Source organism: Paroedura picta, chromosome 5 (assembly GCF_049243985.1).
Source record: "Paroedura picta isolate Pp20150507F chromosome 5, Ppicta_v3.0, whole genome shotgun sequence".
Taxonomy (NCBI): domain Eukaryota; kingdom Metazoa; phylum Chordata; class Lepidosauria; order Squamata; family Gekkonidae; genus Paroedura; species Paroedura picta.
Window position 1 is genome coordinate 110078571 of NC_135373.1, and position 27420 is coordinate 110105990.

Below are 27420 nucleotides of genomic sequence, written 5' to 3' on the forward strand. Positions count from 1 at the left end.
ATGAAAACGCCCTCCAGCGTTTTCATGGCAGACTCAATACGGGGTGGTTTGCCAGTGCCTTCCCCAGTCATTACCGTTTACCCCCCCAGCAAGCTGGGCACTCATTTTACCAACCTTGGAAGGATGGAAGGCTGAGTCAACCTTGAGCCGGCTGCTGGGATTGAACTCCCAGCCTCATGGGCAGACAGCTTCAGACAACATTTCTGCTGCCATATATATATGTCACCATTTTGACTTGGGTAATTCCTAAACAGGAGATTAGTTGTAATTCCTACAGCTCTCCAGGTCCTGCCTAGAGGCTGGTAACCCTAAACTAACAGGTTGGGACATGCAAAAAAATTAGCAAGACTGCATCTGGCAGATGGTTGGAGTTACCCTATTTGCGACAAATCTTACATTCTTTTATAAGAAACCTAACAATCCCCCTCCAAAACCCCTTCCAGATATATGTGCTGATATTACAATAAGCAAACCAGAGGGTATTGGGGGCTGCCAAAGAAATCCGAAATGGTTCATGAAAGCAGCAGTATTGGCAAAGAAAGTAGAGGTGGAGTCCAGGACAAGGCCATGGTGGTGATGATAACAATAATGAGAGGAAGGGGGGCAGCTAGTGCTGGAACAAACTGGGGCTATGGGGGGCTAGAGCCAAGACTTTTACTGTACAAATACAAGGAAGGCCTCTAAACAGTAGTATCTTGGCAACACAGGCATGAACATACCTACCCGCACATATCTATGATGTGGTACTGATTCTTTCCTCATATCCTCTATGTTCAGCATAGCTTTGTACAGAATGAGTTAAATGTTAGACTGAAGTTCATGGCTCCTAGCTCTGGGAAAAGCCACCCCCATTTCCTTGTTTTTGTCTCCATTTTTGAGCCTATTTGAAAGAGCACCACAGTCCACCAGCCACTATGAACCAGCAGGCGACATTTCTGTCTTGTTGGGGCTCGAAATATTAATATTTCATCCCGAATCATCTGAATTGAATGTAGGAAAGTTCTCAGGACATGTAACTGTTGGAGCCTGTGCTGCTAATAATAGGCGAGGGGCTTGGGAAGGAAAGCAGTGACAGATTTTGATCGGGAGTTGGCCTGAACGGGCTGCCAGAAAGAATGGAAGGTCTGTGCAGCCCGGCCAATGATGGTTTGTTGACATGACCTTATGGAGAGCCGCTGCCAAGAGAATACTTTCTTTGCTTGCCAGCTACTTCATATTGAAGTACAGTACGGAATTTTTGCACGTAATTATGTGCTGGCAACGGAGGGGCCCCGAGAGGTGGCAGCTGTCATTGTTGTCATCAGGAGGGAGAGCATTAAGATAGAAAAAGGGTAGCCCAAACCTCAAAATGGGATCCTACAAATGGTTCCCACAAATCAGTACTGCAATAACTGGAGAAATGAGACACGTTCTTGAACGGGGAATGGGGAATGGGGAATGGGGAAGGTGTCCCTCGATGTATCTGCCTCTCTTCTACTGGGAAACTCAGGGCGTATATGTTGTGTTCCCCTCCTCTGCATTATCCTCACAATAACCCTGCAAGGTAGATTAGCTGAGGGGGGGGACAACAAGTTCCACCCAGTGAGCTTCATGACAGCTGGATAATTTGAAATTAGATCTCCCAGATCTTAGTTTTCTGTCCATCTAGCAGTCTGGCTCAGTAGCCAGTGATAGAAATATTCTTCACCAAGTATATTAAAAGCACTGAAATTCTTATGTAAAATCCTGAAGCGCTTGTATGTTTTTAAAGTCCTCGACCATGGTCATCCTCTCCAGAAGTGGAAGTATCTGGACTCAGAACCATTAAGGGGCTCATCACAAGATGATGGCTGTAAGGACACAATAGAGAGGAGATAAGAGAGATGACGTTAGTCACTGTGGGTAGCACTTGAGGAGAGATGTGGGGTGTGAATATCGTATCTAAATAAATGAGTAGAGAAATAAAAATACTTAAAGGAGCAGGAAAGAGCACACAGGAGAACTTGAAGCCATTAAGATTACCACATCACCAGTTGGGGCATAAAATCCCCTGTCCCCTGATTCTGTTGCACACCGCTGCTCTGAAGGGTGGCAAGAGAAACATTCCCTTATCATGGCTGCACCATCATGTCCCTTCTGGCAAAGAAAAATAAATAGTTACATAGAGTAGCTCTAGGAATCACTGGAATCTGTGGTAAAATCATAGATTTCCAATGGAAATCTACTTATGTCACTTCCTCTTTTTTCACTAGAAGCTACATGATGTCACAGTCAGCATCATGCCCCTCATATCCTTGCCATTTGGCACTGCTTGGTAACCCCATATCCTTACCAAGGCACTGTTTGATAACCCTAAAAGTAATAATTTCAAGTTGCTAAATGTACATATCCTCAACACCTCAAAAATTAAGATCAGATTTCGCCTGGCATGGTTCCAGAATTTTGTATCTACTCAGATTGCTGGCTGTTTAATGCAAAGATTTGGAAACAACATTAACAAGCACAAGATCTCTCCCCCCACTCACAAGAAGATAACGTAAGCCTGTATCACATTTGAAAGCACCTGGTTCCCTCGGGGCTTTGAGAGGAACGTTATGTGCTTTGCCAGGCTCCAACTGTGTCGGTATATAAATAAATAAAGGTTGTTTAAGCACCAGGAGAGAATTCCTGGCCTGAAGCCAGCATAAGATACTGATTGACTCATTAACAATTTCATCAAAAATAATGTCTATTTATACCAAGAGCCAGGTGAGGAAAGAAGGAGGGAAATCATCAGGGATTAAGACAAGGCAGCACGGGGAAGGATAATTGGAAGGGGGAAATGTTCATATCGAGTAGATGAAATTTAAAATATGTACCACAGCCCTTTGGTTCATGATGCATTACCATCCCCTCAGTCGCCATCACTGCACAGAAGTTTTTAAAAAATATTCCATTTCCTGACTTTTGTTTCTTGGAAGTCTGATGAGTTAGCTTTTCATTATTCCAGATGGACATCCATGGATGTGCATGGCTACCAGGTAGAGAGGCCAGTATCTAGTGGGACTTGGGGATCCCCCAGAATTACAGCTTATTCCTAGACTACAGAGATCAGTTCCCCTGGACAAGATGGATGCATTAGAGGGTGGGCTGTACAGAAATATACCTCTGTATATACCTATACAGAGGTCTGGCCTCTGCAGGCTCTGTCCTAAAGTCTCTAGTTGTTTCCCATCCCAGATCTGGAAATAATATCACCAGGTTCTGGATTCAAATATCCAATCTGTTCCACTAAATATTTCTGGTAAGGCCTCGGAGGAGGAGCTGGTCTCATGGCTTAAGTGCCACTCAGCACTTAACACCCAGTCAGGGCGGCTGTCCCGCCCCCAAGTGCCTCCTCCTCCAAAAGAGTTCACCATTTCAAGCTGTTACTGTGCTTTGCTATTTCTGCCTGCTGCTTGGCTGGTGATGTCTGCCCTTCTGAAGCCAGAGGGCTACTGCTGGCAACCGCAGTTATTGTTCTTATCTGCAAGGCCAAGTCGTTGCCTAATAAAGTTGAAACACCTGGTTCCCTCCAAATCCCTACTGTCCATTTCCCTGTGAAGCCTTTGTATCTGAAATCCTAAGCTAACTCTTTTTGAAATTCTTATCCACTTATGCCTTTGATTTTGTAGGACCTTCCGGGCAAATACTGATTTTTATTCATCAAGGCCGGCTTTACCCAAGTCACTTCAGCACCTGAATATCTCCAGCCAGTTCACCATTTACAATTCCAGGCTCTAAATATTTCTCTCAAGAGCCTTGCTGGTCTGTCTATCTGGGCTTCTGTGCCTCAGAGTCTGTCATGGGGGTTTCAGTGGCTGTTTCTGCCCTTTTTACTATATTGACAGTTTTGGGTGATGTTTTGGTTTGTCCCTTTTCTAATTTCAGACAATAAGCCTTTGTGTGCCCCTCTTGCTCACAGTGATAACCCACTATCTTGAGTTATCCATTTTGTATGGGAGTGTTCTACCTGGCAGGGTTGGTGTTTGATGGCTCGGTTTTCTCTGAGGTGCCCGAAACTATTTTTCTCAATGTGAAGTGAGACAAGAGATCCCCCCTGCCAAGTCCCCCTCAATCTCATCTAATAAAGTGGTGGCTTCATCCACCTTTTTTAGTTTTTTATTCCCCAGGAATCATCTAAATTGTGAGAGAACTTGCCTGTAGAATAGCTCTAAGCTGATCAGTGCTTCAATTCTTCCAAAGTTTTTACTTTACTCCTCTCAAACCCACCTGTTCCAGGCTCTGCCTAGGAGACAACCTAGCTGGGCATAAGTTTTGCCTGGCTTGCTTTTAATTTCTCTAAAGGCCTTTCTGCTTTCTTCTAAGCCCATCAACCCTCCAGCGCTGTTCCTCATGAGGGCTAACCCCATCGGCCCCTCCCCTTATGCCCCTCCTCGTCCATCCCTGGGGCTAATATGGCAGGTAGCTCCTTCTCTGTGTTCCAGCTGCCCAGAAACTGTTATCCCAGCTCCTTCCAGGAGAGACAGTCCTTAGAACTCTTATGGACATCATACTTCAAAAGTTCCTCCTCTCCTCCAGGGCTCTCAACCAATTACCTCCTGTTTTAAGAACTGAGTTGTCTGCCAGCACGGTACACGGTACACATACGGAAAGGTGGGAAGATAAGTACATCTGTCCTTATTTTAAGATCACCAGCGAGGGGTGCTCCCTACCTCCTTAACAGGATCTGACCACCAAGTTGTTTCCCCTCTGCCTGGCAGTAAACTTTGTAGGAAGACTGCCTTCCCTACACCCCTGGTGGCTGCAGTCAGAACTACACTAAGACTTTTCAAAAAATTGTTGAATATGGCATGATTAATCAATTAATTAATTAGATTTTCATTCCACCACTCATGGCGGGTTACAGTATTAAATCCCCATAAAACATATAAAACCCCATCTAGTCCCATAACAATGCCGCCAGGACATTAAAAATAAGCAACCTGAACCAAGACCATTTCCGCACTGGAGGCTTCAGGCTGCAGGCTAGAGTTTGAGCTGGGGCAGGTTGCCCTGCCTCTTCCTGCTCTTGCACAAGGGAGCATTTGGTCCAGCACACCTTATCCACCCGGGATTTGTGCTCCCGCACGGAAGCCAGGGCACCGAAATTCCCAGTGCGGAAACGATCCAAGATCGGCAGTGTAACCCTCCTGCCCCCATTTCCTGCAACCATCCACCCCCAGGTGAAGTTTGGTAGATGTCACCATGTAGCCGGAGGAGGGGCTTCATTGTTCCTAGCCCTGACCTCAGCCAACGACCTGGCGATAAAAACTCCATTTTGCAAACCCTGCAGGTGCCAGCTTCAAGGCTCCTCTGGCTGACTAGCCCCCCCCCCAAATTTTGTCTCCCAGTCCCTCTCTCTTGATGGCTCAGCTGTCATCGCCTCCCAGGCCTGTGCAGCCATCAGCTGAGTCTGGGTGGAGTCCGAGATGGTAGCAATTCCAGCTTGCTCCCAGGGTACCTAGTCACTTACCACCCCCCCATCCCAGCAATATCTTTGCAGCCTGGGTAAAAGGTAAAGGTAAAGGTATCCCCTGTGCAAGCACCGAGTCATGTCTGACCCTTGGGGTGACGCCCTCTAGCGTTTTCATGGCAGACTCAATACGGGGTGGTTTGCCAGTGCCTTCCCCAGTCATTACCGTTTACCCCCCAGCAAGCTGGGTACTCATTTTACCGACCTCGGAAGGATGGAAGGCTGAGTCGACCTTGAGCCGGCTGCTGGGATTGAACTCCCAGCCTTATGGGCAAAGCTTTCAGACGGCTGCCTTACCACTCTGCGCCACAAGAGGCTCATCATGCAGCCTGGGTAGACATTCTTTTTCTTTCAGCCCTTGGGCCAAAAAAAAAAGATTGCTTACTGCTGGTCTCCTGCTTCATGCACAGGCTTAGGAATGAAGAGAAGCTGGATAGGGCTGGCATTACTGATGCGCGGCATAGAATATATATATATATATATATTTGCAGTTGCTTCCTGCTTGTTATATACTGCATAGAGGCTCTTTTGCAGATGTCCAGTTCTTTGAAAAATAATTGCTTACCCAGAAAGAGATCTAAAAGCCAATTCTGGGCCTCTGTTATTACAATCACATGGGGGATGAAAGAAGAGGAAAAAAAACAAAAGTAATTTGCAACAACACGTTTCTTTGGGGGATGAATTAATTTTCTCTTTCGTTTCTTTACAGTTCTCTTCTGGTGCCCTGAGTTTCTTTTGTGCCCTCCCCCCCCCCCATCCCGCCCATGTCGGAAAAAGGAAGGCAATTTCCAGGGCAAATTGTGAGGGTTTGCATGCCTGTGGAAGGATTAATAGAGGGCAGAGGTGAAAGGTCATAAGCCTTTAGTGTAAATGGCTTCCCAATAACACTGGTTTCAGGAGAGCCAAGACAGTGGGGAATAGGAAGCATAATGAACAAATCAAGCCAAGAGTAGGGTTCAGTTCCTCTGGGTGCGCCAGAGAGGTCCCTGGGTTCATGCAACAGAAAATAACCCAACAGACCACATTGAAAGGGTCAAGCTAGGGGCACGTATCTCGTGCATGTGACCTCTGGCATCTCTACTGAGGATGTCATAGAATCTATCAGGTACGCTACTGCTGTGACGGTCTTTGGAGACCGGCACATTTCCTCACACCATACTTCACGAAAATCTGCAAGGAAGGACAGCTAACATGGCACTGCGATTGCTGCCTGTAATTGGATCCTCATTTCATTTAGGGAGCTTTCCAGCAAGATTCGCAGGCTGAATATTACAATTGGGCTGATGCCTGTGGCAGTCTTACAACCTCCTCAGCATTCTACAAATCTAGTGGACACTCACCTTGGATCAGCCCTGCTCCCATGCATTTAAATTGAAGATTTTTGTTGGTCATTAAAATGGAAAGAACCAAGTAATGACAGAGCTGGTCCTCTTTACCTTCTCTTCTCCATCCTTGGCTCCCTCAAAAACAAAGGCAGGTGGCAAAAGAAATTTAAAACCAAAACAAACCAAAAAAAACACCAGATTGTGTGTTTTCCACATTCTCATTTTTCTCACTTGTGTGTTCCTGTTACTTCGAGGTTTCCTCTCCCTGGCACAGATGCTGTGCCTCCTCTAGTGGTCAATTCAGTATTATATCACATGCCCAGCATATGTCCTTGCAAATTTAAACATCAGCTTTAAATGAAATAATATCACATTGACCACTAGAGGGTGCAATACATGTGCAAAACAGGAAAAACACAAGCAATAAAAAGAGAAAAAAGCAGAAAGGTCCACAGTGAACAATGAGGAAAATCCTGGCACAGAGGGAGAGAGGTATAAATAAAATATAGAGACAGAAGAACCCAGGTGGTGCAGGAAGTCACTGGTCAATAAAAGGGAAAACTCAGTTCTCATTGAGAGGATAATATAAGTTACCACCAGAGACTCATGCTTCTCCCCTGTGGCCCATTCTTTTTCTCATGCTTCTGTTATCATTCTTGTTACAAGAAAAAAGTTTGTGTTACCATATTTTAGCTGCTTCTTCTTCTTCTTCTTCTTCTTCTTCTTCTTCTTCTTCTTCTTCTTCTTCTTCTTCTTCTTCTTCTTCTTCTTCTTCTTCTTCTTCTTCTTCTTCTTCTTCTTCTTCTTCTTCTCTGCTGCCTTCAAGTGTTCCCATTATTATTATTAATTATATTTGTTACTCAACCTTTGTCTTCAGACCCCGCTGACAGCTATTAAAGGCTAGGAGAACGTTTAGCCCATTCAAAGCAAGACAAACAGCATATTTTCACCACTTGCTTGAGAGCACTTTGTGGCTTAAGCACCTGCAGGAAATGCCTTTGTTCATTCCACAATACCTGAATCAGGAGACAGGGTCAGCATCTGGTCTACGATCCATTTTTATAAGCAAATCCTCCCCCCCCCCCCCAGCTCTGAAGCTACACTTTTCTAGTCCATTACCTGCAAACTAAGCAAAATGTGAAACCATGCTAAGCCAGCTGCATATTTCAAAAACTTATACCCATCAAAGGGAATGTCTCCCTGACTTTGCATTGTTCCTCTTGGATCTATTGACCTGAATCTAATTCGTTTGTGTAGTTGATGCAGAATTCCAAGTGACTCGAATGGAGTCAGTGGCTTCATCAACTCTGTTCAAAAGATGTGGGAGGATGTCCCCCCCCCCCAATTATGACGGAAATGGGGAATTCATCAGTCTGAAACTGTGAATTGAATATTCATTGGATATATAATTGTCAAGACAATGGCTCAAATGATAGATTGTGCAAACATGGATTTAACTATTAACAGCAAAAAGGGAATACTCAGAATTGTGCCTTTGGAAATCCTGGTGGAGATTCAGACCTGAATGGATGCCAACGCTGTGGATTTGACTCATAGGAGTAAAGCATCAAATCAGGCTTTGGGCCAAATGGGTTTCCTGTTCTGTGGGCTTCCTCTTCTGCTGAATCTTAGGTGATATGGTTATATATGGTCATGTCAGCCTATTCCCCCTTTTCCAAAAAGGCCAATGATGGGCCTGGAGGGGGTGGGATGGGGAGGGGCCCAGGTGGGCATGTACACAGCTAGGCTTCCCAACTATATTCTGCACAATCACGACACTTCTGGGGTTTCTCAAAGCCTGAAGAACTTTTCAGGGGTTTCTCAACGAAAGCCACAGCATATTTCAACCCCCCTTCCACCTACTGACATGAAATTCTTGAGCTCTGTACTTCTGGCCTAAACCAAGGGATCCTCCTTGCCAAATTTCAGACAAACAGAAGAAGGCAATCCCATTCTGTTGTCAGCTAAGATGCTCACTTGCACAAGGAGGCATTGGCCAACCAGAGTTGGCTAGCGGAAGGCAAGAGCATGCTTAAGGGACATTTTGAAAACCTCCACCACCGACAGAATTGATAGACTGCAAGTAAGCACAGGAAGGTGTAAACATGGTACAACAGGGTTGTTTGATGCCTCAAGAAAGGCATGTGGAAGTAGCATGTCCAAGCAGTTTGCATCTGTCCAGCCAAGGAGGCAGGGAGCACAGCAAAGTAGCAGCAGTGGTGCTTGGGAACCATAGGATGCCCTCTCATTTCACTTGTTGGTAAGTTCCTTCTGTTATTCTGTGTGTGTCCCCCCCCCCCATTTTGCATGTTTTTTGCTCCCTCTAGTAGGTGATTTGATATTACACAGGTTTTCCCCCCCTCATATCTCCCTGCAGATTTAAATTGCAGATTTTTATGCTGGACACAAACCTGCTTGATACCATTAGAGGGAGAAAAACACATATACAACAGACCCCCCCCCCTACAAGAAACAGGAACTTACCAGTGAGTAAAATGATAATGTAGAAATGTTCAGTGTGGCAGTTCAAGGAAAAACTTTTTTTTTCAATTTTTGGGGCGGTGGCAAGTTCAACATATTCTGCTGGGTTGACAACAACCCTGTTAGTTACATGATCTGCTGACACTTTCCTCCTCCCATTCTTTCTGCCATTTTGACAAATAATGAAAGGGGGGAATTTGGTTTGAGGTTCAGCCTATAGACTGGAACCCTAGAAGCTGTACCTAGAAGATCCTGAAGTGCTGTATTTGCTTTATACAAGCTTGTGTGGCTAGCATGCATCTTGACCAGTCCTGAGACATCCATTCTGTTACCAAAACCACACATGTGTCCAAGACACGTGCACATTGCAGTGAGGATTTGCTTTGCAAGACGTTGGTAATGTAGCAAATGGATTGTGGGCCAATGTTTACGAGGTAATTGAACCCTTTAGAACTCAAGAAAGACAACTAGTTATAAAAATAATGAACAATCTTTATTAGAAAGAAAATAAAAAGAAATAGACATACATCAGGCACACTAACAGGAAATCGGATAGGAATTTAAAGAGGGAAAAGGGTTGCAGTAGGTATATTTACCAGTCCTGGAGAGTATAGAGGCAGAGAGGCAACATTACCAGGCAGCAGCATGAAGGGTGATCTGAATGGATCTAAATCCGATGCAAACTTTGACTTGGCAAAGGCAGCATTTTTATACCTTTTTTGGAGGAGGAAATCATGCTGGGGTCGTGATGGGGGCATGATAGAGGCAAGGTGAGAAGTCCGGAAATGGCGTGGCTGGGTCCAGAGATGGGTGCTGATGAGCTCAAAGGAAAGGAACCATTATGTCTCGATAGGTCTAGCTATTGGGGTGGGGGAGCGATTTCCCCTGGCAGATTGGCTTAGAGTGAGTCAGAGGCGAGAGACAAATGAGATTGCATAGAAGCCTCTAGGTAAACTTAACTCTGCCGGCCACTCAATCAGCAATACAATTGGGGTGGTGGGGAAAGGAAATCAAGACATGTTTCAGGCTGCAGCTGCCATTTCGAATCTGTGGCTTGGAACAAGCTAGGAGGGAAGATGGAGTCTGGCCCAACTGGGCCTTGGCAGACTTTAGCAGTGTCTGGCTTTGGCATAAGCCTGGACTGTTGAGGGATGCAACTTTTTAAAATGAACCTCCATGCTGGAGTATGGAGAATTATAGATTTCCATATGCTGTGAAAATTAGTATAGTCTTCTGGCCGTGCCCTCGGATACACTATTATCGTGAAGCTGAAAGGGAGCCTGACGATCAGAGGACAAGATTTTTGCCTAGAGGAAAACACTGAGAATGTAGTTTCAGACAACTTTGCATGATTTGTTCAGGCCTGCTCACATGCACATGTACATGCAGCACAGCTGAAACAAACCAATCTGGCTCCATGCTCAGAATGCAGCATGAAAAAGCATAAAGTAGTACAGTACTTTCAAAAACAAATCCACTCACCCACCCACCCACGTGGCCCTCGAGGCTCACTGGGAAAGAGGGCAGTGCCCACCCACATGCTGATTCATGCCTCTTCGCGCCCACAGTGCAAGTGATAAGGTTAATCTCTCCTACAGAACAGGGACCTTTTCACAGAGCCCTGTAAACGTGGAAGAAACAGCCTCATCGGGTGAGAGGTAGGAATCCTGAGAATGTCACCCAAGTTGGGTGTAGGATGGAAGAAGGTAGTTCTAACAAATCTGTATTCCCGTGCAAAGCAAGTGAAACAATCGGATCACGCTTTGCAAGAGCAATGATGGTTAGGCATTTTGCCTCTGTTCAAAGCTCGATTTAAATTACCAATAATAATAGTAATACTGTTTTGAACAGCAATTTTGTACTTCTGTGGGCGTTGCCTTCCGGCAGGTTATATTTTCATTTTAATTTTTTTTTAAAGATGGGGTAGCACAGAAGGATCTAATAGACCAATATACATTATTTACTTGTTTAGGATTGTTATTCCCAGAGGGGTTCTGGGGTGAGAGGAGGAAGGGATATTAGTGAAAAATAATGTAAGAAGAGGTGACTCAAGGTAGAAAATTAAGCAAGGAACCCAGGGGCATATATGAGTCGGAATGGAAATGTCCATCTAGTGCTTGTGCAGAGATCCATATAGGGGAAGCAGAAGGCAAAAAAGCAAAGAGGGGAGGACAGGATGAGGGGTCAGAACCAGCTTCTTCCTGAGCCTTTAACAGTGCAGTCCTGTGCTGGGTGAAGCCTTTCTGAATCAATGGGCATGGAAGAGTGGGATTCTACATAGAATTGTCCTGATAGGGTAGACAACTCCTCCTTGTGGACAGTAACAGTTTTGTATGAAACCTGGCTGGATGAGTGCATGGACTTGCTGGCTCTGGAATGGGAAAGACCTAGAGATTTGGGGGTGGGGGTGGACCCTGGGGAGGACAAGGTTTGGGGGAAGGGAGGAAACTCATGCCATAGAGCCCACCCTCCAAATGAGCCAATTTATCTGGGGAAAAGAACTTGATGTAGTGGTTATGAGCACAGACTTTTAATCTGGCAAGCTGGATTTGATTCCCCTCTCTTCCTTCACATAGAATCTTGATAGAGTTGTCCATACAGTTATATCAGCTATCCCTGTAATGTTGCCCATTGGCATGTTTCTTGGTGGCCATGTGATTTTTAAGGGGGAGGGGTTTAAACGGTAGGGTTATGCCCTACCCTCACAGAAACATAGAACCATAGAGTTGGAAGGGACCTCATGGGTCATCTAGTCCAACCCCCTGCACTGTGCAGGACTCTCACATCCCTCTCACTCATCCACTGTCACCTGCCACCCCCTTGAGCCATCACAGAATCAGCCTCTCCATCAGATGGCCTCTGTTTAAACATTTCCAAAGACGGAGAACCCACCACCTTCCAAGGAAGCCTGTTCCACTGAGAAAGCACTCTAACTGCCAGGAACGTCTTCCGGATCTTTAGGCAGAATTTCTTTTAAGAAAAGCTCCGCTGAGTCAAACTAGTGGTACATTTATTTCAGCATCATGTTCCACAAAGCAGCTAACCCATTAAGATTGTTGGCAATTGAGCTCACCTTGGGTGGGCATGTCCTAGCTTCTGGTCAGCCACCGACTTCTAATATCTGTCATCCGTGAGCTTGGCAGCCTTCTCATGTAGCTGTGCAAGGAACAACTCCTCCCATTTGTTTGGAAACTGGAACTAAATGGGTAGGCCATTGGAAGCCATTTTGTGATGGCTCTATCCCCAGAGCAGATACTTCATTTTGAGGTGTCACCCACTTTATATGTGTGTGTTTGTGTAAAATGCCATCAAGTCTGGTGACCCCACCGAGGGGCTGTCAACCGAAATCAGAAGCATTGGTGGTTTGCCATTGCCTTCCTCTGCAGAGTCTTCCTTGGTGATCTCTGTTCCAGGCACTGGTCCTATTTAGCTTCTAAGATCTGACCAGATTGGGCCATACCATGTCACCTTCCCTTGCCTTTGTCAAATATCAACCAATGCTCCCTCCCCTTTGTCAAATATCCACCAATGCTCACAGGGTCAACAAGGCTGGAGATCTGGGGTTACACCAAGATTTTTTAATTGCATATCAGTATAAAAATAAGGCCTCAAAAAACCCTGCAGTTTTATACACAGACCACCCCAAACCTGAGAGCCAAAGGCCACATATATATATATATAATATAATTTAAAGAAGGACAACCACTGAGGAAAACAAAATTGAAAACGGTTTAATCTAGAGGCCGTTCTGGTTGTGCTTATACACATAAATATATAAGAAGAGATAAGAAACGTTTATTTGTATTTATTGTGGAATTGTTTAATATAGCCCGGGATAGGTTCTGTTTTCTGTTACAAAAAAGAAAGCTGTGGCAAACAGCCCAAGTCCCAATTCCAAAAATAATTTTTATTTGTGATTAAGCTAAAGGAGAAGCAGACCTCAGTGCAGAATGACCTCCCAGAATCTTAAAGGGGGAATATTTACTCACCCCTGTATAGTGGGGGTTTCCCTCTCTGTATCTGCGATGCAGGCAGATGCAAGGAAATTTGGATGGTGCACTTCAAAATGAGCATCCCAGGGACATCTCTTAAGACACTGATTATACTGTGTGCACTCTTCTGCATTTAATTAGCTCTATGTAGCCCCAATCATCCCTCGTATATTTGCAATTAAAAGAAAAGCTTTCCAAATTAGTGTGTTCAATTTCCAGACATGCATGAGTCCCAGAACCTCTTGCTTCTGAAATTTATTTTAAGCACTGTGCATTTTGCAAGTGTTTCTTCTTCACGGAAATACAAATTAGTTTTCACCTGTCAGTGATCTGCACAAGAACTTTATTCATTTAAAGAAAGGCCCGGAGGTTTCTGAAACTCTCATCGCAATAGAGCCTCAGAATTGTGATTTTTCTCAGCCGAAAGGTGGCTCTACGTGCATCTCTTAAGTTTCTGGTTTAAGAGAGAAGGAACAAACATTTTATTTGCTTAACAAAGGTGTGGAAGAAAGGGAACATGGAAATGCGGAGAACAAATTCCTTACATGCAGGCATCAAACAGAACATCAAACACAGCTCCTCTAATATTCAAGATCTTCCCCATTCATTCAGGACCATGGACAGTACTATCCATGCATCCCCATTACTATATGGACACTGCTTAAAATGAATACTGTGAGTTGCTGCCTGGCCTAGATAGCCCAGGCTGGTCCAATCCTGGCCAATCTCACAACCGATACACGGCCAGCCTTGGTTAATATTTGGATGGGAGACCCCCAAGGAATACCAGGAGGGTAGCTATGCAGAGGAAAGCAATGGCAAACCACCTTTGAGTGGCTCTTCCATTGAAAACCTTACAGAGTCACTTTATTTATTTGTTTCTTTATATGATGACTGCAACTTGATGACAGAAGAGGTCCCTTTCTTCTTGTTGGCTCCATGAGTTCAGTAGAGCAGGGGTAGTCAGCCTGTGGTCCTCCAGATGTTCATGGACTACAATTCCCATGAGCATTTGCTGGCATGGGCTCATGGGAATTGTAGTCCATGAACATCTGGAGGACCACAGGTTGACTACCCATACAGTAGAGCATCCAAGGAACATCAGCGCAGACTGTCAAAGTGAGATCAAGTTTCCAAATGTAGGTGTTTGCATGGGAGTGTTGAAAGAGGCCTTATTCTCTTAGGGCTGGTTTCTCCTGTGCTTGGGGAAAAGTTGATCCCAGGGTCAAGGAAGAGATTTCTTTCACCAAGCCTAAATGGCTCAACAAATGTTAAAAAGAAGATGTGTGTGTGTGTGGGGGGGGGGTGGAAGTAGATGCTGTTAATTGAAAAGCAAATACAAGTATGTAATGCTTTTATTAACTTCTTGATTAATGATACAGGAGAAGTTATAACATGGGCCAAATGCATCCATTTAAAACTGAACGTGGCAAGAGAGTGGCTGTTTCCTGGCAGGACTAAGAGTCACATATGGATGCAGCTGTTTTTACAGACTCTCTCTCTCTTCTCTTGCAGCCCCTCGATTCACATGGTAGCCCCAAGTGCCCTACCATAACCTGATCCAGAGGGTCTTTTGCAAAGGTGGTATTTCAAGCAGTGGTCATGATCCAGCTGATCAGACCCATGGATATAATGTATTTAAGTTATTTATCTAATTTGTTTTTTTACCCCTCCTTATCCCACAGTGGGGACCCCAAATGGCCTAGGTCACATCTCTCTTCCCCATTTTATCTTCACAACTCTGCAAGATAGGTTAGGCTGAGAGAGGGTGACTAGCCTCAGGTCACCCAGTGAGTTTCTGTCGCTGAGTGGGGATCCACACTTGGGTCTCCCAAAGACTAGTCTGACACTATACCACACTGTTGCACACAGGAAGCAGACTATGCACACACTTCCTTGAAGTCTGAGTCATTTGAGCACGCGAGCAGACCTCTATCTTGTGAAACGAGCTGTCCTTTCGACCCAGTGACCTCTTTTTCGGAAGCTGCTGTAATGGAATGGAAGAGGAGGTTTAAATCCCCTCACAGGCGTAAAGCTCTCTGGGGTTATATTAGGCCACTCACCATCTCTCTGTCTCACCTCGAGTGGGATTAAAGCTGGATAACCCGGCACCGCCTGATGTTCTTAGGAAAAAAGTTAGATGCAAAAACAAGAAGCTTGTCCTTTGTTTTAAGCTTTATAACTTTTTAAACATTTTTTCAGTCAGCTTATAGGCGTGGCTGACCCAAAATGCTTCTCCTGATTCCTTCGTACTTATTTTCCCTCCATTTCATTTCTTGTCCCCACCAGGGATCGATGGTCAAATGAAGCATTCCCTCTTCATAATGGCCGTCCCTCACACTTCTCTGGAGACGAACCTTGCCACAGTGCATTTCTCTGAGGCAGCCTCTTTTTCCCCGTCATTATCTGTCTCACGCTTTCATAGCACCAGTGGTTGAACTCTTATTAACTGCTGGTTCTTTTATTTCATCTCCCCCCTTACTCCCCTTTAACTGCCTTGTGAGCTCCATTCACCCCTTTCAAATGGTTCCAAATTCTGTTTTATCTGTTCTTTGGGGTGCGTTCTCTGAAGTTCTGTTCCCCTTCAGAGAGAGCCAGCTTGGTGTAGTGGTTAGGAGTGCTGACTTCTGATCTGGCAAGCTGGGTTTGATTCCCCCCTCCTCCCCCCCCCATATGCATCCATCTGGGTGACCTTGGGCTTGCCATAGGACTGAGAAAGCTGTTCTAACTGAGCAGTAATATCAGGGCTCTCTCAGCCCCACCCACCTCACAGGGTGCCTGTTGTGGGGAGTGGAAAGGGAAAGCGACTATAAGCTGCTTTGAGACTCCTTCGGGTAGAGAAAAGCGCCATATAAGAACCAACGCTTCTTCTTTTTCAATAATATCAGGGCTCTCTCAGCCCCACCCACCTCACAGGGTGTCTGCTGTGGGGAGAGGAAAGGGAAAGCGACTATAAGCTGCTTTGAGACTCCTTCGGGTAGAGAAAAGCGCCATATAAGAACCAACCCTTCTTCTTTTTCAGTAATCTCAGGGCTCTCTCAGCCCCACCCACCTCACAGGGTGTCTGTTGTGGGGAGAGGAAAGGGAGGGCGACTGTAAGCTGCTTTGAGACTCCTTCTGGGAGAGAAAAGCAACATATAAGAACCAACTCTTCTTCTTCGAAGACTGCTCAGCTGCACATGCTATGAACACAGGAAGCTAGATCAGACACAAGTGATTCTTCATCATTTAAATTGTTTAAAAAATTGTATTCACTTTCATTATTTAGTACCTTCCCTTTCTCCTTCTCCTTCAGCTCCATTTGTTGTGTGGACTGGGCAGTTGCCAGAGCTGAGTCCTCATAGGTAGCAAAGCTCTGCCCTCTTGTGTGGAGCCAGCATGGTATGGTGGCTAAAAGAGGTGGACTCTGATCTGGAGAACTGACTTGGTTCCCTCACTCCTCCCTATGAAGTCTGCTGGATGACCTTGGGCCAGTCGCAGTTCTCTTAGGACTCTTTCTCAGCAGAGAAAGAGGTGATTCTAAGCCACTTTGAAATTCCTCAGGATAGAGAAAAGCAAGGTATTAAAAACAGCTATTTCTTCTATGTGCTGGAGGGATGGACCAGAACCAATGGGATGAAATGCAAAAGAAATTCCGTCTAAACATCAGGAAGAAGTTCCTGGCAGTCAGAGCGGTTTCTCAGTGGAACTGGCTTCCTCGGGAGGTGGTGGGTTCTCTATCTCTGGAAATTTTTAAACAGAGGCTGGATAGCCATCTGACAGAGGCTGATTCTGTGGAGGCTCAAGAGGGTGGCAGGTGACAGTGGATGAGCGATAGGGTTGTGAGTGTCCTGCATAGTGCAGGGGGTTGGACTAGATGACCCATGAGGTCCCTTCCAACTCTATGATTCTTTGATTCCCACCCCCACTCCTGGACCCTTGCCCCTTTCTCTGATGCCTTCAGGGTTCCAGGGAGATTTGAGGAATCATTTTCAGCCAGATTGGTAGGCTGTTCTGGCCCAGAACCATCAGGTGTGACCTAAACTGATCTGCCCCACTACATGCCCAGGCCTAGTGCTGATTATATAATTATTACATTTTCATTCCGTTCTCCAGGATGGTGTATGCTTCTCATCCTCCTCCTGTTTTATCCTTATCAGAATAAGCAGCGTTTATGTTCAGTCAACAGCTCTGGGGCCCCTTGCAACCTCACAGGAAATTTGTCTCACTCTTGGTCATCTAAGAGATCTAGAATGGAAATTTCCTGGAGTTTTTTTGGTGGTGGGTGGGGAACTGGGGGAAGGAAGGGGAGGGTTCGGAAGGGGAGGACATAACACCATAGAGTCCAAAGCAGAATTCCCCACAACAGACTTCCACAGGGAAACAGAACTCAGTTGTATTTCCAAGAGATGATGGTCCTTTTTTCTAAGGAAAGGACCACCTTGAGGACCAGGAGAAGTGGTGAGAGACATGTGCCATTTTCCCTTTATGTTACTTCTCTTCTCAGCTTCTTCTACCTATTTGGTTGGCACTACCTCCAGCACAAACTGGAAGTGATGTTATCATTGGCACAACACTCTAGGATTTACTCAGAACTCTGTAGCTTAACCATAGAGTTTCAGGTGAATCCTAGAACATCACACTAGCACAATGATGTTACTCTTGGTTCCTGATGCAAGTCACATTATGGCATGATGCAAAATCATCTCATTTCTCCCACCCCATCCTATCAAGCAGAGGTGGGAAAATGGTCTCTGGTGACCCGGCCACTCCATTTAAGTTTGATATTTAGCGGCATTAGCAGTGTGTGTGTGTGTGTGGGGGGGCATTGGATTTAAGGATCTGACTGTACTGTCTCTTATAGTGGGCATTTTCTTTCTGTAACATTTTCCCCATCCCTGTTACTGAACTGAGGCAAGCTGGTTTCCCATCGATTATCTACTTAAACTGCAATCGATCTGCAACACTTTTAAAAAGCTCTGCCTTCAAGTCCTCTGCTGAATCATTCATTTGGTCTTCCGTTATCACCGGCCGCATCCTTTGCCAAGTTGGCAGAGAGAAAAAGAAGAAGAATTTAACAGGGGTCATGGAGTGTTTGATTAGCTGTGCAAACTAATTAGGCCAAACAGGGATGAAGGAAGAGAGTGTGTTTATTTATTCCGCACAGATAAAACCTTTCTGTTCCCAGTGAGTCATCCTTTCTCAGGGATAAGAACTGATTTGCTCAACAGGGAGTAGGGATGGGAGATTTAGGCACCTGCTACCAATGCCAGTTGCTGAGGCTTTGTTTCCTAGGCTGTGCACTGAAATTATAGAATCATAGAATCATAGAATCATAGAGTTGGAAGGGGCCATACAGGCCATCTAGTCCAACCCCCTGCTCAACGCAGGATTAGCCCTAAGCATCCTAAAGCATCCAAGAAAAGTGTGTATCCAACCTTTGCTTGAAGACTGCCAGTGAGGGGGAGCTCACCACCTCCTTAGGCAGCCTATTCCACTGCTGATCTACTCTGACTGTGAAAATTTTTTTCCTGATATCTAGCCTATATCGTTGTACTTGAAGTTTAAACCCATTACTGCGTGTCCTTTCCTCTGCAGCCAAAGAAAGGATCCATAAGTACATCAGTTAGATTGTAGTGTGGCAGTCATGTCTAAAGATTCCAGGACCTCCTCACACACACACACACACACACACACACACACAACATAGCATGCATATACAATTATAATAATTCTGGTTTTTTTTGGGGGGGGACATCAGCTGGGCATGAAATTGGAGTCACTGTGGGTAGGCAGGTAGTTGTGAATTTCCTGCATTCTGCAGTGGGTTGGACTGCTTGAGCCTGGAGGTCCCTTCCAACTCTGTGACTCTGATTCTATATCTCTGACCATTTGACATGTACTTAGAGTTAAGAGGTGCGTAATATCCCTCCTTTACCGTTTACTAGAAGAGTCTTGCTTTGAAAGCAGTTTTCATCTCCAACATCTCCAGTTAAACGGATCAGAGAGTAAGTGCAGTGAAAGACCTCTGCCTGGAACTATGGAGAGACGCTGCCAGAGTGGACAATTCTGACCTTGATAGACCAGTGGTTTGACTCAGTAGAAAGCAGCTTCACATTCCATGAGAAATTCCATGAGACCTATCAATGCCCTTTTATATGTCATTGAATAGTATCTTTCTCTCCCCAATGGGCCTAATTTTCCTATTGGTAAGTGCCCCCCTCACTCTTGCTAGTGGCCAGGGAGAATCCAGGAACCCTAGTTCTCCTACAGAAAAATGGCTGCTTCGGAGGGTGAAATGTATTATATTTCCCATCCTGGAATGGGCTACCCAATTGGTTGGAATTTATTTGCCGCTGGTTTCCATCCCTAGTGAGGGAGGTAAGCCCAAAACACAGCTTGCTGCTTCAAATGTAAAATGGGACCAATGAATAGAATCATAGAGTTGGAAGGGGCCATACAGGCCATCTAGTTCAACCCCCTGCTCAACGCAGGATCAGCCCTAAGCATCCTAAAGCATCTTAAAGATGATGAAACGGGGAGAGTCTGTGCAAAGTGCATGTGTGTGGAGGGCCAGCACTTGAGAATTCCCTGCCTTAATTGCGGTAACTGACTTCTCTCTACCATCTCTTTTCCAAAGGGGAACAGAGAGCGATGAATACACATTTGTTGTGCTGTGCTTAATAGTCCTCCGTCATGGATTAGCTGAGGGGCCTTGGGCTCTCAGCACCAGTCCTCCACTGAGCTTATCAGCACAGTAAGATTGCCTCACCTTGAATTTGACTCTCAAGCCCAATTTCATAGTGCCAGCCATTCCTTGGCAGCGATGACAGTGGAACCAATGTATTGCAGAGGCTGTTTTGTTCACTATGTGTTTGTTTGAGTTATGGAGGGGAAAAAACATCATGCCTGTGATGTTTGTGAGAACTTTTACAGTCCTGCAAAGGTTGGCAGAGAAAATACATCTTGGAATAATATGGGGTGACTACGTACCAACCTTTAGGCTGTGTAAGACAGTCTTTCTAAACTTTTTTTTACCATTGAGAAACCCCTGAAACAGTCTTCAGGCTTTGAGAAACCTTAGAAGTGGCTCAATCATGCAGAATATGATTGGGAAGCATAATTGTGTACATGCCCACCTGAGGCCCCTCCCCTTTTCATCCCCTCCAGGCCCACCACTGTTCGTTTTGGGAAGGAGGCAGATCCAAAGGTGGCTATATGGTGATATCGCCTGATAAATTATTAACAAATTTAAAACATGTATTAAAAATTAATTAACTCCCACCCATTTGGGAAACCCTTCCGGGGCCACCAAGAAACCCTAGAGTTTCACAAAACCCTGGCTGAGAAAGCCTGGCATAGTATAAAATTCCCAGGCTTGTGAACATTGGGGTAGATGGAGTTAGCATTCTCCATAATGGGTCATACTTAGGAATAATGAATAGAATGACTTTCATAGCAAGGGGGAGGGGAATCTACATTGGATTTTGGCATGCCTTGTAATGACTGGGAGGGAAGGCAGCATGGTTTGGCCAATCTCATCAGATCTCAGAAGCTAAGCAAGGTCAGTACTTGGATGACGGACCACTGAGGAAGACTCTGCAGAGGAAGGTCTGGGAAGCTGGCAACCCTAATCTTTGGTGCTGGGTATCATCAGCAGGTGTATAATGCTCAGTTCTGTCTTTTATTATCCCAACCTCCTGATGAATCCACCTTGCTTCTTCACCAGAGCTTTGAGGTCATGGTCAGGTGGCTCAGGCAGAACAAGCTGAAGCTGAACCCAGGCATGACCAAGATGCTGGTTGGGAAGGTTGATATTCTAGATATTCTAGATTGATATTCTAGAAGGACTGGATCCTCTGGTCTTAGATGGAGTGGAGTTGGCTTTTGCCGAGCAAGTGACTAGCTTGGGGGTTCTTACCATCGTGGCCTCTTTCGGTTTAAACAGTAAGTTGGCAAAGTGGCAGCTGGCTCCCCAATTCTCTCTTTTCTCTGACTCAACCAGACTGGAAAACCAAACTGTGCTTTTGTGATCTTGTGGCTCCATAAGGCAGCCTTTGAAGACAACCTGGAAACTTAAAGTGGATAGCCGGATTGGTCTGAAGTAGCACAACAAAACTTGAATCCAGTGGGACCCTTAAGATCAACCAAGTTCTATTTCAAGGCACAGGAAAGCTCACAAAAGCTAAAAAAAAAAGGGGGGGACTGGGATTGGAATAATTAAAACCCAACTGATAACAGTCAGGACCTTCAAAGGTTGAATGTCTGTATTAATGTTAAAATTATATAACATTTATTGTCACCCACCAATCTCAAAGGGTGTCTATTGTGGGGAGTGGAAGGGAAAGTTGCTTGTAAGCTGCTTTGGGTTTCCTTCTGATAGTGAAAAGTGGGCTATAAAAGAACAGCTCTACTTCTTTATTAGAGGTCTTCAGGAGACCTTACAAGACTGTTTGCCAGTGCTTTTAGCGTGTTATAAACTGGAATAGTCTTTGTGGGATTGGGGGGGGGCGTATCTGAGGTTTTATTCTGCTGATCTAATTGTAGTGTTTTGTTACTTGTAAGCCACCTTCTGATTCCACCCTGGAGCATCTCTGTAATACTTTGTAAACTATTGGAAGGCATAACAGAGCTAGATAACCTTCAAAAGGACTTGTGAGACCCCCTGCCCCATCTATACAATTGCCTGAGTGGACAGAGAGCTGACCATAGGAAAGGTTGGCCTATTCCTTGCAGAGCAATTCCAGACACTCTGCCAGCTCAGAGGTCTTTCCCTTCCACAAGCTAGTTAATACAAGTGTGTCTGCAAACTCTAGCTCCCTCTACTGTCTCCTGCACAGTCCCTTTCAACCACCGTGACCATTCAAGAGGCCACTTCGATTTCACATGCTTCCATTACAAATGCTGCCTGTTACCAGCACTGGGCTAGCGTGGGAAGGACTGAATTGCCTTATGTGGCCAGCCTGCATTTCTGGGGTCAGCTCAGAGTCATGCAGTTAACCTCCTCGCCAACAAATGACTTAGTCGTTAAGGATTAAAATGTTCTTTCCCCTCCCGAATGCTGCAAGCACCATACCAGCTAGCGGTTGGGTCTCCCCAGAGCAGGGCTTCCTTTCCCGGTCGTGCCCGTCGATAGCAATTACCCGGCTTTTCCGCAGGACGTTTGCCAGCGAGAGCTGCTTAAAAGTGCCAAATGCCAATTTCAAACACATTTCACTCCTTTCACGGTGAGAATTGCTTCTTCCCTTGATGGATTACAGACGCGGCCCTCGCGCTCTCTTCTCTATGCACACAGTTCATTGGACGGCCAAAGTATTGTTGTACATGGAAATGCAGGCCATGTAGGAAGCAGCATGAAAAACGGGCACCGAGCATGATGTGCTAAATGAGCCGTGATAGGATGCGTTCTAGGAAAACAGGTCTGGGTATGGATTCTTATTATTTTAGTTCATTTATACCCTTCCTTTATTCCCAACGGGGACCCGAAGTGGCCTATTCTTAGCATATATGCAAGCAGCTATATACTGATGCAGTCACTGGGTGCCTGGCTCATTCTGCTCACGTTGGATAACGCACTGTCAATGCACTTTAGAAGTAGCCCCCCCCCCTGCTTTGCACAGAAAAATCCGAGTGCAAAAGCACATTGAAAGTGCATCATCCAACATCCGAAGACGGATCTAGATATTTATTCACAGCCAGAGTAGTTCAGTAGTGGAATTCACAGCCAGAGTAGTTCAGCAGTGGAATAGGCTGCCTAAGGAGGTGGTGAGCTCCCCCTCACTGGCAGTCTTCAAGCAAAGGTTGGATACACACTTTTCTTGGATGCTTTAGGATGCTTAGGGCTGATCCTGCGTTGAGCAGGGAGTTGGACTAGATGGCCTGTATGGCCCCTTCCAACTCTATATGATTCTATGATTCTAAAGCTAAGCAGGGCCAGTCCTGTTTAGTATTTGGCTGGAAGGCCACCAAGGAAATCAAGGGATGGGATGCAAAGGCAGACAGTGGCAAGCCACCTCTGAATATCTCTTGCCTTGAAAACCTTATGGGGTCACCAGAAGTAGGCTTCCCTTGAGGGCAAAAAATGGGTTGGTCTCCTGTGGAATAGATAGATTCGAGTCCATTCTCCAAAAGTCCGATGCCTTAAAAAAGACCGTTGGAGACCCACAAAATTTGGGGGGTATCAGGAGTCAAATCTCCCTTTGTTATAGCTGATGCAGGGAGCATTCTACTTCCGTCCCCTCCCCTCCTCAACCCCCGTTCTCCTTGGGCTACACCTCTAACATCTCCAGGATTGTCCTAACCTGGAACAGGCAATGCACCCCGTGGGTTCTAAGAGTGGCCCAGCCCCCAAGAATGTTGCTTCTGATCTCCTCTCCTGGTGGCCCTCCTTTGGACCTCTGTTTTTTCTCTTTGAACTTCAACGTGAATATTGTTCCTGCAGAACAAACTGGGAACCAATTTTGAAACGGAAGGCACATTTCTAAGCAATTTAGAGTTGACATTCAAATAACGGATGTATCTTCAGTACCATTTGTGATCATCTATGGTCGTATTTTTGTTAACGGCGCTCTTAGGCTACTGGTAGTTTTGTAAACTGCTATTTATTAATGTTTGTTTCCAAGCGCTTTGCTTAAAATTCAGCTAAAGGAACGACAAAATATTTGCCACAACTTTTTGCGACTTGTTATTCAATGGTGTTTTCATGCTGTTGGAAATATAATAAAAAATGTTATTCCAAAGCTGTGGCTGCACTGAATGTTTGCCAACAATGAAATCGGCACATTTCATGCATAGGAATTGATTGTTGTGTGTGTGTGTGGGGAGAATAGGATGCCTTACTGAATATTCAGGCTGCAGTAATCTTATTTATTTCCTTGCTGTTCTTGTGATAAGGTGGGTGTGTGGAGGGTGGGGGTCCCCAGCACGCTGCCCACAATCACCATGCAGCCTGCCAAGCATTATTGGAAAGTAGGTGGTGCTTTCACCCAATAGGGCTTCCAGTTGATCATGGGAGATTTGACAGTCTGTGATGATTTAAATCAAAATTAAAAAATTGTTTTGGTAGCAGCTGCCACCACAGTCCAGGGATCTTCGGCAGCCATTTTGTGGCTCTGCCTACTACATTGTGTGCTTCAAAATTCCCAAGGGGCCCAAGGGCTGAAAAAGGTTGAGAACCCATGGGGCAGGGACTGTGTGTGCCACCCGAGGCTGAGTTTAGGACAATAAAAGCATTGGAAGGAATGAGCTCCGACTCCCAAAAACTCATGCTAGAATCAGACCTTTTCCACACCAGGATTTTGGCCTGGCCCAGCACTCATCTGGTCCCAGGGCTAATTTCCACTCTGGATGATGTCAGCACAGGCCCAGGGTGGTCCTGGGCTTGGTGTGACTCAGGCCCTCAGTCAGTCTGAGGCAAGGGAATTCCTGGTGAGGAAAAGGTCTCAGAGGGCTAGCCATGTTGGTCTGAAGTTATAGTGGCTTCTTTAAGACTAGCAAAGTTTAATTCTAGGAACAGAGATACTTCTGAAGAAGTGTGCATGCACACAAAAGGTTATACCCAGAATTAAATGTGTGTTGGTCTTAAAGGTGCCATTGGGACTCAGTCTTTGTGGAATAGATGCTGTTAGTTTTCCAGGTGCCAAAATCCAGCCGGAGGGAGACTTGACCTGGAAGCACATCAGGTTGTTGTGAATTGGTCAGGGCCTTAGTCTGGGCAACCATTTTAATGGACGAGTTAATCCTTCAAGCACTACATTCACAACACCCAGCTTCCTGAGGAATTCTGGTATGGTTCCCAATGCTGCTGTAGCAACTTCTTGAAGATTTGTGAGGACACTGTCTGGGGAGGGCAGAGTTTGGGGAAGATATCAGCTATTGGTGGTACTCTAAGCTGCCTCCCTATGATAGCTGCTACATGAAATTCACAGAGTAGCACTATGTAGAAGCCATTTATATCTTAACTTCCTCAGAGGTAGAAAATTGGAGATGGAGGTGGGTACATCCCCCCCCCTCCCAGGGAGATAAATATGAGGCCTAGTTTCAGTTAGGGACTTCAGTCATGGGGGAAATAACATAGTTGACAGTTCACATATCCTCCCCTGGTTCTTCATTTTACTAACTACTCAGCAGGTCAATATTTGCTCCCTACCAGCCTCTGCTAGTGCAAGTCAGAATGGTGAGGATTGGGTAAAGCCCAGAATCCAAACTCCTCGGTTCTGGAGATCAAATGTTGGGTTTGGAAGCAACATTCCCCCTTCATAGAATCATAGAATCATAGAGTTGGAAGGGGCCATATAGGCCATCTAGTCCAACCCCCTGCTCAATGCAGGATCAGCCCTAAGCATCAAAGAAAAGTGTGTATTCAACCTTTGCTTGAAGACTGCCAGACCTTCCTCTTATTCCATGACTTGGGAGGGGTCAGAGTCCACTCGTGGTCATCCAAAAGCCACTGTTTTTCCTTCCCTCATTCCCTTTATTGATAGCGCACTGTTTGTTGATACTGCAACACTCAATCTGGAGAGACGGCATAGTGGGGTGCCACACTTAGGAGAAGAGCCAACCAGAGGACAAAAGGCCAAGGGCATTGAGGACAAAGGGTACGAAAAGAAAATGGTGGTGGTGAGAGGAAGAGGCAATCAGATGGGAAAAAAAAGGATTACAAATGGTATTGAAATATAGCAAATATTCAATGGGGTTTACCTGTTGGGGAGCGGTTAGCAGTTAGTTTGCCTGTACTGATAACATTCATTTGAATGCTAATAGCAAAGCACTGATCTGCTGCAGCTTTAGATTTTTTATGATATTGCGTAGCACACTCTCTTAAAACTTTATGCAAGATGAAAAATTGGTATATACAAAAATAGCACAATTATGCTATTTTTCCCCACAGTATATAAGGTGTCTAAGCAGGGTAGATCGAATGTTCTATGCCATTTTATGGCATTTGGGAGACTTTCCTTAATACTTTTAATTTAATTTGTATAGTCTGTTTGCTACAGAGTTAAGGGTACTGATTGGGAATCTTGCCTGTGCATTGATGTCTGATGTCTTTTTCCTTCTTAATCCCCAGAATGCAGAAACAGCAAGAACGATGTCAGATATTCACGGTTGTCCTCTTCACATTTATTGTCCTGCTAGCAGCTGTGAGCACTACTGAGGCTGGCAAAAAAGAAAAAACAGGTAAGTGGCTATAGATTACATTATACGTGTGTGAGAGAGTTGTTGTCAATACCTGACCTGAATAGCTCAGGCTAGCTCCATCTTGTCAGATCTTGGAAGCTAAACATGTTCGGCCCTAGTTAGTAGTTGGATGATAGACCACCATGAAATACCAGAGACCTGTGAACGTCTCTTGCCTTAAAAACCATACAGCAGAGGTAGTCAACCTGTGGTCCTCCAGATGTTCATGGACTACAATTCCCATGAGCCCCTGCCAGCAAATGCCATACAGGATGGCACTGGATGGCACTTTCCCCCAACATTAATGTTAAAACAACATTTTTAATAGTTCCTCGATGAATTGAGAACAGAAGAAGAAGAGTTGGTTCTTATATGCTGCTTTTCTCTCCTCGAAGGAGTCTCAAAGCAGCTTACATTCACCTTCCCTTTCTTCTCCCCACAACAGACATCCTGTGAGGTGGGTGAGTCTGAGAGAGCCCTGATATCATTGCTCGGTTAGAACAGCTTTATCAGTGCTATGGCGAGCCCAAGATCACCCAGTTGGCTGCATGTGGAGGAAGAGCGGGGAATCAAACCCAGCTCACCAGATTAGAAGTCTACGCTTCTAACCACTATACCAAGCTGGCTCTTCACTGTTTGCAATTAATTCCTACCTTCCCCCACCTCCCACACACCAATATGCCAGTTATCTGAAGCACAGTTAGGTGAATAACTGGATCACAGAGATGGAAATATTAACAAAGGCCATCAAGTTTAAATTTGAAAGGCCATTACTTTCTATTGGGGACATACTGGCTTCTCGGATATGATGGTTTCCCCAATATGCAGAGCCCAGATCACCTAAAGCCCTGAAGGTTAAGACCAGTACCTTAAACCTGATCCGGAACTCATCTGGCAGCCAGTGCAGCTACTGGGGGGCAGGTTGAATGTGGGCTCTCTATGAGGTGAATACCCAGGCAGCCATATTCTCAGTCCTTAAGTCATGGATTTC

At 45.3% G+C, this 27420-nt stretch overlaps 1 protein-coding gene across 1 annotated transcript in view; it reads left to right on the forward strand.

Annotated features, from left to right (window-relative positions):
* PTN (pleiotrophin) overlaps positions 1–27420 on the forward strand; it is a 90323-nt gene that overhangs the window by 41128 nt on the left and 21775 nt on the right. The window contains exon 2 of the mRNA XM_077339890.1: positions 26320–26429. Within this exon, the coding sequence (XP_077196005.1) occupies positions 26321–26429 (109 nt within the window). The 5' untranslated portion in view covers position 26320. The remainder of the gene's footprint in view (positions 1–26319; positions 26430–27420) is intronic.